The 14,687-nt window shown below is 32.9% G+C and overlaps 2 protein-coding genes across 2 annotated transcripts; both read right to left on the bottom strand.

The window, feature by feature from the left end:
* Positions 1-127: 127 nt before the first annotated feature.
* Positions 128-13,693, bottom strand: LOC125810261 (protein GAMETE EXPRESSED 3-like). The gene is given in 21 exon segments (XM_049489773.1): positions 128-726; positions 1,215-1,357; positions 1,431-1,490; positions 1,598-1,630; positions 1,823-1,909; positions 2,000-2,284; positions 2,372-2,618; positions 2,710-3,033; positions 3,531-3,718; positions 3,832-3,890; positions 6,340-6,488; positions 6,931-6,970; positions 7,078-7,191; positions 7,729-7,813; positions 7,922-8,042; positions 8,146-8,271; positions 8,360-8,412; positions 9,487-9,616; positions 11,025-11,213; positions 13,009-13,083; positions 13,634-13,693. Coding segments are annotated over 21 exon segments (3,141 nt in total). The 3' UTR covers positions 128-153.
* On the bottom strand, positions 6,079-11,321 carry LOC125810233 (uncharacterized). Its single transcript, XM_049489739.1, has 9 exons — positions 11,025-11,321; positions 9,487-9,616; positions 9,266-9,366; positions 8,146-8,271; positions 7,922-8,042; positions 7,729-7,813; positions 7,078-7,191; positions 6,931-6,970; positions 6,079-6,488 (listed from the first exon to the last, which is right to left on the bottom strand). Exons 1-9 carry the CDS (start codon positions 11,199-11,201, stop codon positions 6,336-6,338), a joined length of 1,047 nt encoding a protein of 348 aa, XP_049345696.1. The 5' UTR covers positions 11,202-11,321; the 3' UTR covers positions 6,079-6,335.
* Positions 13,694-14,687: the final 994 nt, after the last annotated feature.

The following is a 14,687-nucleotide window of genomic DNA, read 5'->3' as shown; positions in this document are numbered from 1 at the left end:
CTAAGCTTCTGCTATTGAAACTTGTCAATTAACTAAAGTTAATGCAATTGTGGAATTCCATTAAAATAGAATGCTTTTTATCCAGTTAGGCATCAGTAGTGGAGTAAAGTTGGACAAAGGTACAGTTGGATAACTAACACACATAATGCAATACTAGCTACTTGAATATGAATTCCTCTTCCTTATGCTTGTGCTGCGGTTCTGTAAGGGATGATCAACGGAGTCCTTTTGATCTCCTGGCTTCATTTCTTCTATTTCAGTAACCTGTCGCGAAGTGGAAGCAAAGAAAGATGGAGTACTAGACTGATATTCTTCTTGGTAAATCTCATCATCACTGCTACTGAATATTTCAATAGGTGACTTTCCCTTGTCTGTTTCCTCTTCATCCTCCGATATGTTCGTGTCAGAGTCCCTTTCGCTCCAGCTAGTTTCAGAAGAAGTATCACTGACTGTGTGAAACAAAGTAACACTCTCTTTCTTTGCTCCTTGAAATGAGAAACTCCTTGTTTTATGATCAGACAAGGGAAGGAGAGATGGTGAACGAGGACCAATTTCATCCCTTCCCAAACTGTATGATGTTGAGAGCTTCCTCTCAATGTTTTCCCTTTGTTTAACTAGATTGCCCAACTTTTCCAGCACCTCATTAGCTATTGCATCCTCAGCAGCCTTTTGCTGAAGCTCTGTGATTGATCTATCAAAAACTTTCTTCTGAAGTTGAAGTGATCGCTGAAACATTGGGCCCAAAAGAAAAAGACAAGTTCAGTTTCAGTGTTTTGCTAGAAGGTGGAGTAACAGAACAAACGAAAGGGAAAAAGGACAGAAATACCTTTTTACTATACAAAATACTTTACTTTTGCTCTCCATTATATGTTGAGGTCATTCCTACTCTTGTTGTCAACAAATCGTCTCGTATTTGTCCTTGACCCCAATGGAGCTCCAACATGAAGTATAATAGAGGTAACTTTAGACCAGAGCTGAGCTCCGCTAAAGCCAAGGTACAATACGAGAAAATTTGTTGACTGCTAGAGTATGAATGACTCCAAAGCATAACGAAGGGTAAAATTAAGATACTTCGTACAGTATATAAGGAACTTGTGGGGAAGCACATAGAGAGAAGCTGAATCCATAAAATGTGGCTTCCAGCTTAAATATCAGATTTCATATAAGAAAAAGACATAAAGGTGAAAAGAGAGTGGGAATATAGCTCAGCTTACTCTTTTATCTAAGAATTTCCCAAGATGTTGATTTTGCAGCTTCTTTTTCTTCCAAAACATGCAGCAAAATCTTACTGTTATTGCTAGTACTAGCAATATGAGAGATTCAAAGATCAGAAACAGCAAAATTGTCTTCTTGTTCCCTGAAGAAACGAAGGGAATTATTCTGGTACATCAATTGGTTATCTATATCACTACACAAATGTAGGATGTTACCTGTGTAGGTGCTGAAATTTTCGGGTGTAATCTGTGAGCAGCTTAATGCAAACTTCTGACCTGATGCAAAAGAATTATGTGACATCTGACACGAGACGATGCTAGGAATTTCTCGTGATTGTCTAGCTACAATCTAAGATAAAAAATTTAAAGGTACAGAATTTTACGTGAGCTTCGGCATGGCAGCCGGTTCCCAGTACCTGCACAGAAATCCATCTCCATTAGATATACATTAAGCACAAATGAATTGCAGATGGAATTCTCTTTAGGATTCTACGTGTAACTCCAGAAATGGAAATTTATTTAATCAATCATATGAAATATTTGAGTCCTTTCGAGTCATCATGTGTCCAATGAAAATACAGAACATCCATTATTGTGAAGAAACTCACTTGAAGCTGCAAAAAAGGTGAGGAGGACACTTTCATCCAGGAGAAAATGTTGCAGGTCACTTCTCAAAAATTCTGAGGAGAATAGGCCTGATGCAATAAAAAATAATGGATGTTAGAGTGCTGCAGAGTACTAGATTTATCGATTCGGGCCTAGGGGGAAGGACGGAGGGTAGATACCAGGATATTGTTCAGACCAAAAGATGATCCCAGTAGCTGGATTAATCAGTGTGAAGATAACACCCTTTGATTTCATCGCGGAGATGTAAGTGTAATCTCCAATTATCTGAGTAATCTTTCCTTCAATCTGTGTCTGAGAAACATAGATTGCATATCCTGAGCAATCAAGAACAGGACTGACTTGGATAACAGAATCCATGTTAAGCACTTTAGGGAACTTTTTGAGAACTCCTTTTGGTGAAAACGAATAGAGGTATCCGTCCAATGAACCAATAGATATCCAACCTGGAATTGAATTTGACATAAACATGAATACCTTTGAACGCTCGATTCAAGTAGAAGTTCGTGATATATGGTAAGGACTAATATTACCATTAGAATCAACAGCAGGGGCATAATCTCCCATACTTAGCTGTCCAAAGCTTTTCTGCCACAAAATGCTTCCCCTGGAAACATCAACTGCTAGTATCAGAGCTTTAGCTGCTACAGTAACATACAACAGACCGTTGTTCCCAGCTTTCATGGTAAGTGTACTTCCGAATGAACTGAAATCTTGTATCCATTTAAAATGTGGACTACGAGTTGACAAAGAATAAATTTCTCCTTGATTGTTAGAAATCTGCAGTTGAAAAGAAAAACGGTTTTGAAAATGCAGAGATAGAGCCTAGTGCAAAGAACAAGTTTAAAAGCATGGAACACGAAAACCTTACATATATGCTAGCTTCACAGTGATCGAACACGGGGACTGAGGAAAAATAACATTCTGTGATATTTTTCCTACAACCTTGACGATATCCATGCTGATAAAGCAACGGGCCAACACTCCAGTACAGCTTTCCTTGCAACCGGTAAGCAAAGAGACCCCGGTTTTTGACATTGATAAGTACACAGGAACTGGATATACTTACTGCAAGGCCAATAATATCCCCTAGTCTTTCATATTCCGAACCAAAGAATAATTCTACAGCTAATTCAGAACTTCCTACGTTCAACGGGTTGATCTTCAGCACTCTGTCTTCTGCAATCACATATATCTACCAAAAGTAGCTTTGCATAATTAAAAACCAAACACAACTACTAAAAGAAATAATACCAACTAATTGAACAAACAAGGGTACATCAATGAAAAAGTTTAACAAATAATGACCAAAACAGTCTGATCGAAATGAGTTAACAACAATAAGAGGCTTATATGCATTTTCATACAGACATTGCCAAAGTCTGAGGTTAACAACTCCAGAATAGAGGAATGTTGAAACTTACAGGCATGACATCCACTCTTTGCCTCATCCCGAGAGGGAGAAACAAACAGTATAATAGCATTTTTATAGAAAACTTATACAGGCCTAACAGATCATTTGCTTATACATAACATTTCGTATAACTTATTTGTTTAAAGTATTATACACTTCACAGTTCACATGATTAATATGTCAAAGTCTAATTGCTCATATGACAGTCCATAAAACCATTTTATCAGATTCACTAATTCAACATAAGAGTGTAAGTCAGTTTTAAAGTGAAGCCTTGCCTTTCGTGATTCTCCTTGAACTGGAGCTATACTTGGACTGCATTTGTAACTGAGAGATAACGTCCACGCGACAGAACCATTGCTTTCAAAGGCAAAAAAGTTCTTTTCTGAACACAAATAAACCTTCCCATCATCACTGATCAGTGGCTTACTGAGCTTATATGCAGCTTTCTTGAAAGATTCTTGACCTAAAGAAAACAAATGTAAGAATTCACGAGGTTTTAGAACGTTGAATGATTCAATCTCTCGTATTAAAAGCATTTTTTTTTTTGCGAGCTATGTTTGATGCATCTAAGATTACAATGAGGACAAAATTCAACAGCAAGATCAAATGACAAAAAGGAGGAAAACAATGTAAAACTATTTCAAATGCTCTCCAAAAAGATTACACTATCAATGTATTCAACTTTATGAGTTGTGGATGTTAAAACGATGATTTTTATGTGTTAACACATATTTAATGAATTTCTTTACACAAATACACTGTTTGAACACAAATTATTGCGTTCTGCCGAACCCATACCTGAGCTTCTATCTCCACCCTTGATGTAATATAACTTGTGGCACAGGAACACTTCAATATATGTTAATCGCAGAAAAACTCGCTTTATATCTTACTAATTAGTAAATCTTCACTCTGTCATGTGAGTGTATATAAGTTAAATCTATATCATAACAAATAAATACTACTAGCTTTCCTTTGTTCCACGTTATTATTTTAACCTATACTTCTCAAAAATCCAACAATATGTGTCAAATATTTTCACTTACATATATAATACAAAGTGATACCTGAAAGTATTTGGGGAAGTGGTGATAATAGTAAAAGCAGGGAAGCAAGATGAATATGCAGAGACATCATTGTCAAACGCACAAACTGAAAAAGAGTAGGAAAAAAACCAAGTGCAGAGCGGTTAATTAACCTCTATGGTGAATGCGGTAAATTATGAATGATCATTTTTATAAATTAAATGATCTAGTATTTGGTAAGTTTATAAATAAAATATTATCTCAAAAATATTTATATGTAATCTAGCAAAATATTATGAATGTAAGATGGGGTGACGGTGGCCGGGTACATTTTGGCAATAAGAGATCCAAAAATGATTTTTTTTTTTTTTATTAATTTCATAGTGATCAAGAGATCTGAATCCTCCGAAGCTATAATTATTTATAATTATATTACATTTTTATTGAGTAATCTTTATTTTTACACCAAAGAAATTTGAAATAAAGTATTTTCTCATGTGAAAACACACCCATCAGTAAACCAGATCAATTGACATGCAAATTATTTTTTGTTCTTGATTAATATCCTTTTACTATATATCATGTTGTAATTTCAACGATAGAATAAATTGTTGTAATTAATCAGGTATAAAATTCAAAATTATTTTATCCACACATTTAAATTAATTTTGTTTTAGATATATGTGATACCAAAATTGTTTGGTACTACAATTAGGAGTGCTTATGGGTCGGTTTTAAGTTGATTTTTTATTAAAATCAAAATCAAAATTAAATTAATTTAATCAAAAATTTTAAACTATTAGAATCAATCCAAATAAAATATAACACATATTTATTGATTTGGTTACTGCCCATTTGTTTAGTTTTTTAAAATATAAAATATATATTTCTCTCTTTCGGTCCCCTCGCCCCTCTCTACGATTAGGAAAATCTATTTTATGCTTTCCAATTATCCATTATTACCCTTTTATTATAGGAGACTAGGAGCCATAGTTCTCTTGGATTAGGGAGAAATCTCTCAAGATCTTTAAGTTGTAATTAAGTGAATAATATATAAATTTTTTTAGATAAATCTTATACTAGTTATTTCTTTACTAAACAAATTTGAATTCATAAATTTCTTTTAAGAAATAGGTTGAAACGTATAAAGTTCATTAGTCTATTATAAATAAAAAAATTATGAAAAGTAATTAAAATATTTAAAATTAATTATAGCTATATAATATTCTAAAATATGTGTATACAATTTATCAATTTGGTTTGATTTTTTTTTTTATATAAAACCAAATAAAATATTATCAAAATTTTAAATCCAAAACCAAACCCAAATAACTATCGGTTGGTTTGATTTTTCATTTTTGGTCCTTTTTTAATCAAACCATAAACACCTCAAAGCACAATGACCTATACATTATGAAAATTTAACACTAGCAACACTTGGATAACACAACTAAAAGATCATTATCTTTCCTTATAATTTTATATACTTTATAGATAAATGGTGAGATAGCAAACAAAACCCTATCCAAACTTAAAACCAAATACACGTCTTTAGTTATGAACCAAATATTCATCTAAAAAGTATACAACAACAACATATCCAGTATAATCCGGTCATGAGAGGGTAGAGTATAGCAAACCTTACATTTACATCAGAGGAGGTAGACACTAAAGAAGTATATGCAGGTCATATACATTTAGACAATACATGGATTATAATCCCAGCATAACTTTATCGACGAATCAAAGGATCACCATTCATGGGACAACATAGGAATAGGGATCAAAAATCGAAACATGCAAGAGGAATAGAAGTGTGATTAGTTGATACTAAAACAACAGTTCTTGGACAATTTTGGTTTACAAAATAAAGCAGTTAAAACAGAGGAAAAATCACATCCCAAAAAGGGGAAAACTTGGAAGTAACTCCCACAGGCAATTATTAGGAATATTAATTAGACAATTCTAGCTTTATAGTCGACCTTCAGGACAAAGTATTATCCCAAAAAAGTATTTTCTGCCCCTAAAACTCTTGTATATCTTTCAGCAAGTCTTCTACCTGAACCACCATCTCTGAATAGTTGAAATAGGAGTATTCAAGAACGGGACATAATGTTGAACAACTGGATTTACAAGCCCTCCGATCTTAGCCCACACACTCTGATGGTAACCAGCAGTAGCAGGAGCATGATACATAAGCTTCAATATCTGCGAAGAGTTGCATACTAGTCATTATAACAAAATATCTTGACAAATGGGAATAGTTGGATATTGAAGCTGCCTAAGGTAACATGTACCGGACCAAGGAAAAAGGACAAGATTTAAGAAACTATAACTGCTATTATTTCATCAACTGAAAATTCTGAATCATGATGCTATCAAAGTATGCGGGGTGGCAAATGAGGTGCGGTCATTGGAATAAATAGGTGCATACCTAACCCTAATCAACTACATGCATCCAACTATGTGCTGAACCAAATGTCAATTCCAACAACAAATGTTTCCATTAAACAACACGGAAACAGAGACAGAAAAAAGAAACAACATGCTCTCAAAATTTTAATCGCTTGTTTCAATCAAAGAAATAGATCATATATAAAAGGCAAAGATGCCAATGATAAAAGAATGAAAATGAAAGTAAAAGACAAACCTGCCAATACATGAATGTTTGTATAATATTACGCTGCCACCTGAAATTTCATGAACATGAACAGTTAAGATGCATATAAAAACTAAAATAAGAACGTCAAGCAAGATAACAAGCACCAGTAAGGGCCAGGAATAAGTTGACACTTACGATAATAGAGAGACAACCAGAAGAAATCCCAGTCCAATTTCAGCCTGTGAAGACAGTATGTTGAGAGTAGTTACGTTTGACTCGACCCATACGCAAGCCTCTTCCAAGTACTTCCTGTAGGTGGTCAACAAGTACAGACATGAAATAACTCTGAAACACCCAACGTACCATCAATAAGAAATGAGCAGGGAAGGGGTATCAAATAATAACATTCACCAGATGGCATTTACATATAATCACAAATGTACAAAGCTTTCAATGTTTTGACAGGAAGGGAAAAGGTCATATACAACTAGAAGGTTCACATAGATGAGAACTTCAAGAAGAGATGATATACAAATTTTTTTTGTGCAATCACAATTGCAGGTCAGCTACAATTTAGTTTTATTCATAATACATCAGACACATTTCATTAATCCATATTAGCAGTAAGAATGAGCTGTTACAGAAACCTATATCACAGATTCGTTTGAAACATAAAGATTCCTGTACTACAGTTATTTGATTATTTAATAGGATTGTTGTACTGCTTTTCTCCTAATCAGGAATGTGGGTTGATTTCAAATGATTATTTGATCTGACTAACAATTTCAAGAAAAACAGCTTTTTAATTTCTTTGGTAAGTGGTAACACAACAAAACAGCTTTATACCTGTACAAAGAAGATCTGCTGAAGTTACGTCGAAGAAATTTACCAACATGGTCAAGTGATCGGCATATAACAGGAATCAAAGAAACTGCATATCATTGGTCATGAACAAATTATTAAATGAAGTTACACAGCTGCTATACTCTAAGAAGAATATAGCATCAAAAGAAAAAACACGAACTGGAGCATAGCTTACATTTCAGGTAAAGATGGGAAGTGACAAAAGTGAGACAGTAAAGGAAGGAGATGAAATCCTTCGTCACAATAACTGACTGCAACCAAACTTGCACTGCTTGTAAATTCCAAGCCCTCGGTTTCTACAAAAAGTTACCAGATCAGAAATAGCCTCATTAGCCCAAAGGACATAAAACTGATCCCACATATGTAGTTCAACAAAATAATTCTTTTAAAAAAACTTACCCCATATACTGAGTATAATGAATATAGCGAAGAACATGCAGTTCCCAAGAAGGACAGTCGGTATGCTCTGTTTGACAGATTTGCAGGTGTAAGCGGAAATATTGAGAGAACTGCAACAACAAAAACCTGCAGGAAGATACCAGAAAGCAATTTCAGAACTACTTCATTAAAATAAGCAATTTAAGAACTCTCTAACTATTTTTTGTAGTAATACCAATGCAACAGTGTCAAATCCAATCATCAATATCTTGTTCAGTGTGTCCCAAACTTCAGTTCAAAGGCAAAAGAGAATATACCAGGAAACACGAAGACATGATAATGAAAACTCAGCCTTAGAGAAGCAAAATGGTGATAGGAGCTTCAATAAACCTTGACTCACAAGTTTCCGAGAGGTCTTAGCATAGAATTTCTATGACATGTGTCCAACTTATGCAACAGACCACAAAAGACACTTTTTTGGAGGGGGTGAGGGTGGAGTGCAGAAAGAATTAATGCACCATGACATCTAGAATAACCAACGAATGAGGCTAAAGTAAACAAATCTGACACAGACATGTACATGAGTCTAGTTTATTTCATAGATCTAGACATCTAGTCACTAGAATAACTTAAACCATTACTTTATTCTTGATATCTCGGCGACCTCAAGAAATAAAAGGCTATGATGCAAAGTTGTCTCTAATTGATACTAAAATCAACTCTTCCTCACAATCTTTCTGTTTTTCTTTTTCAATTTTATGACCCTGCCTACAGATTTCAAATAACAAATAAATTGAAAACAAGGCTGTAGAAGATCCTTGGGAAGAAATAATTCTATACTGAAATTTTCCATAGACACACCCATACTCATAAAGAGGGCATCCACAAGTACAAAAAAGTTGGCATATGTAGGTACACGAGATATATTAGTTTAAAGGCATAAAGATTCTATCCTTGTTGTATATACTCCACCTTTCCCTTACTGCTAATAATAATAAGTTGACCATTTGATCTTCTACGGTGTATCAAAAACTTCAATATTCTAACTCAAACATGATTTTCTACAATATTATTGTGTTTAAGTTATAAAGAAAATGTCCACATGTTTCCCATCTCTAGTGTACGTGTGAATATACAGTACCCAAGCATTCACTGAAAATTGTATAGTTTTTCGGTCCCATCGAAGTGATGTCGGATTTGAAGTTGGGGTTGTTGACGTGCCCGAAGTTCTACTAGCTTGACCTACACAAGAAAAATTATATAAATTGCATTAAAATGAACCAAAGGTTTATATCTGAAGTGAATAATTTCTCCAGAAGGAAGGGCACATTCCATTTAGTCGAAATTCAAAAAAAATCATACCAGAGTTACGCTGTCTTGGCTGGTTATTAGAAGGTGTGGACGATGATGATGATGATGGTTGTGCAGCTGATGGCTTTGCTGGTTGGGACGAACTGCTGGTAGTCATTGGCTCAACCACTAGACCAGGGTCCTGAAAATAATGGATATAAAATCAAACAAACCAAAGCAATCTCCCAAGATCAACCTAAGAATGTAAAGATGTGTCCCACTGCAGATATCTGAAATGGTATTTTAAGTACAACAAAGCTCAAGGATTCATCAAAATTGCAGAACTGCTACTTCAAGAACTTGAACTGACTCCCCACTCTTATCATTATTGTGTATTAAAAATCTCATTTTGGTATCAGTCTACATTGCTAGGAGCCTAGGAGTATTCACACACTATTATATGACATGATTAGGAGCCTCCCTTCTGACTTTCATCTGTTCCCCCAAGAAAAGGGAGATGAGGTAATTAATCGGGTGAAATAAGGTATACATCCAACAATAATCTCAATCAATAGACAACTAAATATCTAAGCCATTAAATTATCCAAAAGAAAAGACAGTACTATACCTCAGGATAAGTGACAAAAATGTTGAAGGCAAAGATATATAACACAAGTGAGAAAAAGAGAAAAAGAAAGTAGAAGCTGGAGAGGAGGGGAAAAGCAGAGTTGAAATTCTCCTCTGAAATTTTAAAAAGCCAAAATCTCTGGAACTCCATGTACTTAAGGATACAATAAAAGTAAGAAATAAGACGAGAATAAGCTTGGTCAATAGTAAAAGATAAGGACAACGAGGATGACAATGGAGTTAAAGTATAATATTAGGAAAAAGATCCCACATGATAAGAAAACCTGCATGAATTTCATGACACACCACATCAGGAAGTGCTAGGAAAAAGAAAGTAGTGCAACAACTTACAGTTAAGTAGACTTTATTATTTATTTTTTTGTGTACCGGGTGGAAAACCAAAAAAAAATAGAGTTTTTGACAAAACTAAAGGACTCTTTTTTCTAAACAAAAGGCCTTAAAAACTCATCTTCATTTTGAAGAATGACATACTTAAACAATCCATTCCACAAAGAAAAGAGGTGCAATATTTGGAAAATTTTACAGATATTTTCAGTGCAGAGAGTAAAAGTCCCTGAAATTTGTATACAATCAACTCGGAGTTACAAGCTAATACCATTAAACTCATCCATAGCACACATTTTAACAAATAATCAATGAACCCCTCAACTTGGAATGACCTATAAGCCACTGAATACCTAAACAATTTACCCAAAACCCAATATTTTCCAAAAACCCTTTGGTTAAATTGAATCAAGAAAAATTTAGAACTAAGAGCAAGGCTTCAAAATATAAAAACTGGAGTGCCAAGTCCCAACAAAGTATAAACAACAGTATTCGAGATTGACATATTAATTAAAAGACATGTAGTAAAGAAAGTTGGCAGTAAACCCCATCTGAAGTCGAATGATTTCGAATATAGCAACGAACAATTATCAAGTTGGACCGAAATCCCAAAATAGTTAAGGTGGGCAAATACTGACTATGTATCGTTGATAAAACTTGCGCTTGAAATGGTCGACGACATCAGAACGGGAAGCCATGTGAGGAGGAATGAGTATATTTGACCAATAATCTGCCCATCTTGGATCATTCTCGTAGTCATACGCTGCTGCTGCTGTGTTCTTCAATTTCTGTTGATCTTCTTCTCCTCCTCCCATTTCTTCCTCTTTCTCTGTTACAACTCAACCTGTCCAGTGTCCACTATAGATAGGAGTTAAAAACGACGACGCTAAGGGTTTTCAAGGAAAAATTTGGGGTTTTGACTTTTCACTAAACATACCATCAAAAACACAAATACATACCGGCTTATTTGGTAGAGTGTGTAAGAAAAATACTCTACTAAATATGACATATTAGTAATGGTTATATTATTTTTTATATATTGTTTGGTTTGATAGATTAGAAATAATAAGCATGGTATATTTTTTATTAAAAAAATATTTATTTACAAAAATATCATTCACACTTTTTCGTTTTGTACACTTTCATTACAACAAGATTCTTTAATAAAATATCACATCAGAATTATTTGCTAAAACATCATTAACTCTTTTTTTTTCTAAAAATAAATTAAATAGTTGTTAATATTTCAAAATGTTTTTGAGGAAAGGTGACAAAGAGTTTTTTTTTTTAATCAAACTTATTGTCCATCTTCATGTTTTTTAGGAATAGAACCATATTTTGAGTTTCTAACATGTGATACTAATTTATTGTTATTTTTTATGTTTGTACCACATATTGGCATTGAAAGGAGCAGAGCATTCGAGCAATGACAAAGTCCCATATAATACGTATAAATTACGAATTCAAATCACAAAATCAAGCAAACTAGTTGTTTCAAATTACGTTCTCAGTATCCATTTTTAAGTAACTCGTCCCTAGAAGTAATAGTACGTGTATTTGTTCTATTGTATTTTGCCCCTTCATAGCACCTTTTGTCAATTGTGTTTAGACTTTGAAGTACAATGTGGAGCAGCTACATTTTTTTAATTTTCAAAAATATTTTATCAAAACAAAAACTCTCCGTATCAAAAATCTAATATTTGCAGTAATCTATCTATTTTTAACTGCAATTTGTGCATATATTGTTGGCACAATTTTACCTTTTGAGAATAATATCAGTTTACGGTGGAAAAGTATTGGGAAATGTTTTGAGAAAGCTTTGAAGATAGTTTTGTCATTAGTAAATTTAATGAAAGTGTTAAAACCCTTTGTATTACTAATACCTAGAAATCCATGGTATTAGTAATGCACCATTTAATACACAATAGAGTATATAAATAATGTAAACATTAGTTATACATGGTATGAAAAAGTGTACCAAACAAGGTACTATTAATACACAAAGTTAACGCACACATTATTTTTACTAATACACTCTACCAAACGACCCCATACACTATAGTTCTTTCATTATATACGTTAGAACATGTTTGACATTGTTGCTAAAAACTGCTTATTTTTAGAATGACTTTTTTAAAAATGATTTTCTTTTTAAAAAAACTGCTTTTGAAATTTAAATAATAATTTGTGTTTAGTTAATTCATTTGAAAAGTGTGTTTGACTAATTTTAAAAAAAAAGTGTTTTTGAAAGCCAAATTACAAAAAAAGGGGTAAGTATTAATGTACTTTTAATATTAAGATTATTATATAGAGAGAAATCATTTTAAATATCTATTTCAAAAAATTTAATTAAAATGCATATATTGAAATTTTCAATCAATATTATACATAAATAAAATAAAATATTAATACAATATTAACATGATGATTTTAATATAATTAAAAATATAGCAAGCAAAATAAATTCAAAAACCATTCCGCGAATTAAATCACTACATAATTTTTTTTTTACCATAAACAAATAAAGTCGTTCATATTTTTAATTCTGCAAAAATATTGTTATTACCTTTATTTCTAATTTTGTAAAATAAAAAGTAAAATAATATATAATATATAAAATATAAAATAATAATATATAAACATAAAATAAAATAATTATATATATAAAAAAAAAAACTTGAATGAAACTTGAGCAAACTTATGAGATATGCTAATTAATTAATAAGGGATATACTGGTAAATATAAATATATGAAAGGGATATTTTAGACTTCAGAAAAATAATTTCATGCTTCTGCTTTTCTTAATAAGCAGAATTTTTTAGTTTCTTCTTATCAACAGAAAAACTATTTCTACTTCTATGTAAAAGCAGTTTTAAGGATTTGTCAAACACTGGATTTTTTTTAAAAAAAAATTCTAAAAAAAACACTTTTAGTCTCCCAACAACAATGTCAAATAGGCTCTTAGTTTGATTTGTTATGAGGTATACAAAAAATTATGGTCTAAAATAAACTATAAATATTTGTGTGATTATAAATTATTTCATTAAGGATAAAAATGAACATTTTATAGTTGAATTATAACTAAATATAACAAATGCGTTACTCTTTTTTGAATTGACCAAAAAGAAAAGTGAATCATAAAAATTGAAACCAATGGAGTAATAAAATTGAAGCATGACTTTTCATTTAGACACCTGAAGTAAATTTTGTACATTTTAAATACTCATTTCGATACGTTTCGCTAACTTGACACATTACAGCCTCATTTATTTTCATTGGGATTAAGTTGTATGAATCTGAATACATATCTGAATATTAAAATGTACATTAAGATCTAAATGTCCGAATTTGAATGTACATTTGAATATTAAGACGTAGTCTATGAATCTGAACACTAAATAATTAAGTTTGTTTGCTTTCAATGTCTAAATATGCACAATTGCATATGAAATAACTATATTTTATATAAAATTTAAATTAACTACAATACAAATAAAACTTATATATCAATATAAAACAATATTACAATAAGATAACATAAACTCTTTAAAGAATTAAGTTGATGCCAATCAAAATTTTCAAGTAATCGGAAGGCTAAAGTTTGCTTTGTCAACTGTAATTTTTAGTGTGCAAACATAAGAATAGAAGTAAGAGATTCTTTGTGTTCTTAGTCCCTGATAAGTTTATAATAATAATAAAATTATTATATTCTCTGTTTTCTCTTGCCTTCTTTCGTGCTATAACTTGATTTCAATTGGTATCTGGCGATTCAAATTGGTATCTAATCTCCTTAACTCTTCTGTCCGCAGATGGTTAACACTAGGTTCAACGACATCAGGCCCGTAGCTCCCGTCAATGCGCCAATTGAAGAATCTGCAGCAAAAGGTCGCGGTCGAGGCAGGGGTAGAGGAAGAGCAAGGGGGAGAGGCCGAGGAAGGGTAGCACCTACTAGGATGGAGCTCCAGTTGAGAATGCTCCCATAAATGAGATCTCTCTTGCGCATCATGAAGAGATCGAAGAGAATGGAGAAGTTGAGGAGGAAGAGAATGTTAGACAAGTGGAAGAGGTACAGGCTGAGACTACAGGTATTCATCCCTTAGACCCAGTGTTAGCTCAACAGATTATGTCGTTCTTAAAAGAATTGGTTGGTCCTGGAGTACTTCCCTCTGTTCAAGAAACTCAAGCTCCCACCAATCCCCCTATTGCTATCACTATCCCCAAGGTGGGTGGAACTGTAGGTAATGATGTTTTCTTCCATCCTTTGTTGGGTCCTGCTATGACTGGTAATAAGCATGAGATG

The sequence above is a fragment of the Solanum verrucosum genome, unplaced genomic scaffold (genome assembly GCF_900185275.1).
Source record: "Solanum verrucosum unplaced genomic scaffold, falcon-dt-bn FXZP01000038.1, whole genome shotgun sequence".
NCBI classification, from domain to species: domain Eukaryota; kingdom Viridiplantae; phylum Streptophyta; class Magnoliopsida; order Solanales; family Solanaceae; genus Solanum; species Solanum verrucosum.
Note: the sequence above shows the minus strand (reverse complement) of the source record. Positions and strands in the feature narration are given on the sequence as shown.

Coding starts and splice junctions, on each gene's coding strand:
- LOC125810233 (XM_049489739.1), bottom strand. CDS start 11,201: ATGGGAGGAGGAGAAGAAGATCAACAGAAATTGAAGAACACAGCAGCA. Junction 8,043..8,145: donor CATTATACTCAGTATATGGG/GTAAGTTTTTTT, acceptor AACTTTTTGTAG/AAACCGAGGGCTTGGAATTT. Junction 7,192..7,728: donor AGCAGATCTTCTTTGTACAG/GTATAAAGCTGT, acceptor GACCACCTACAG/GAAGTACTTGGAAGAGGCTT.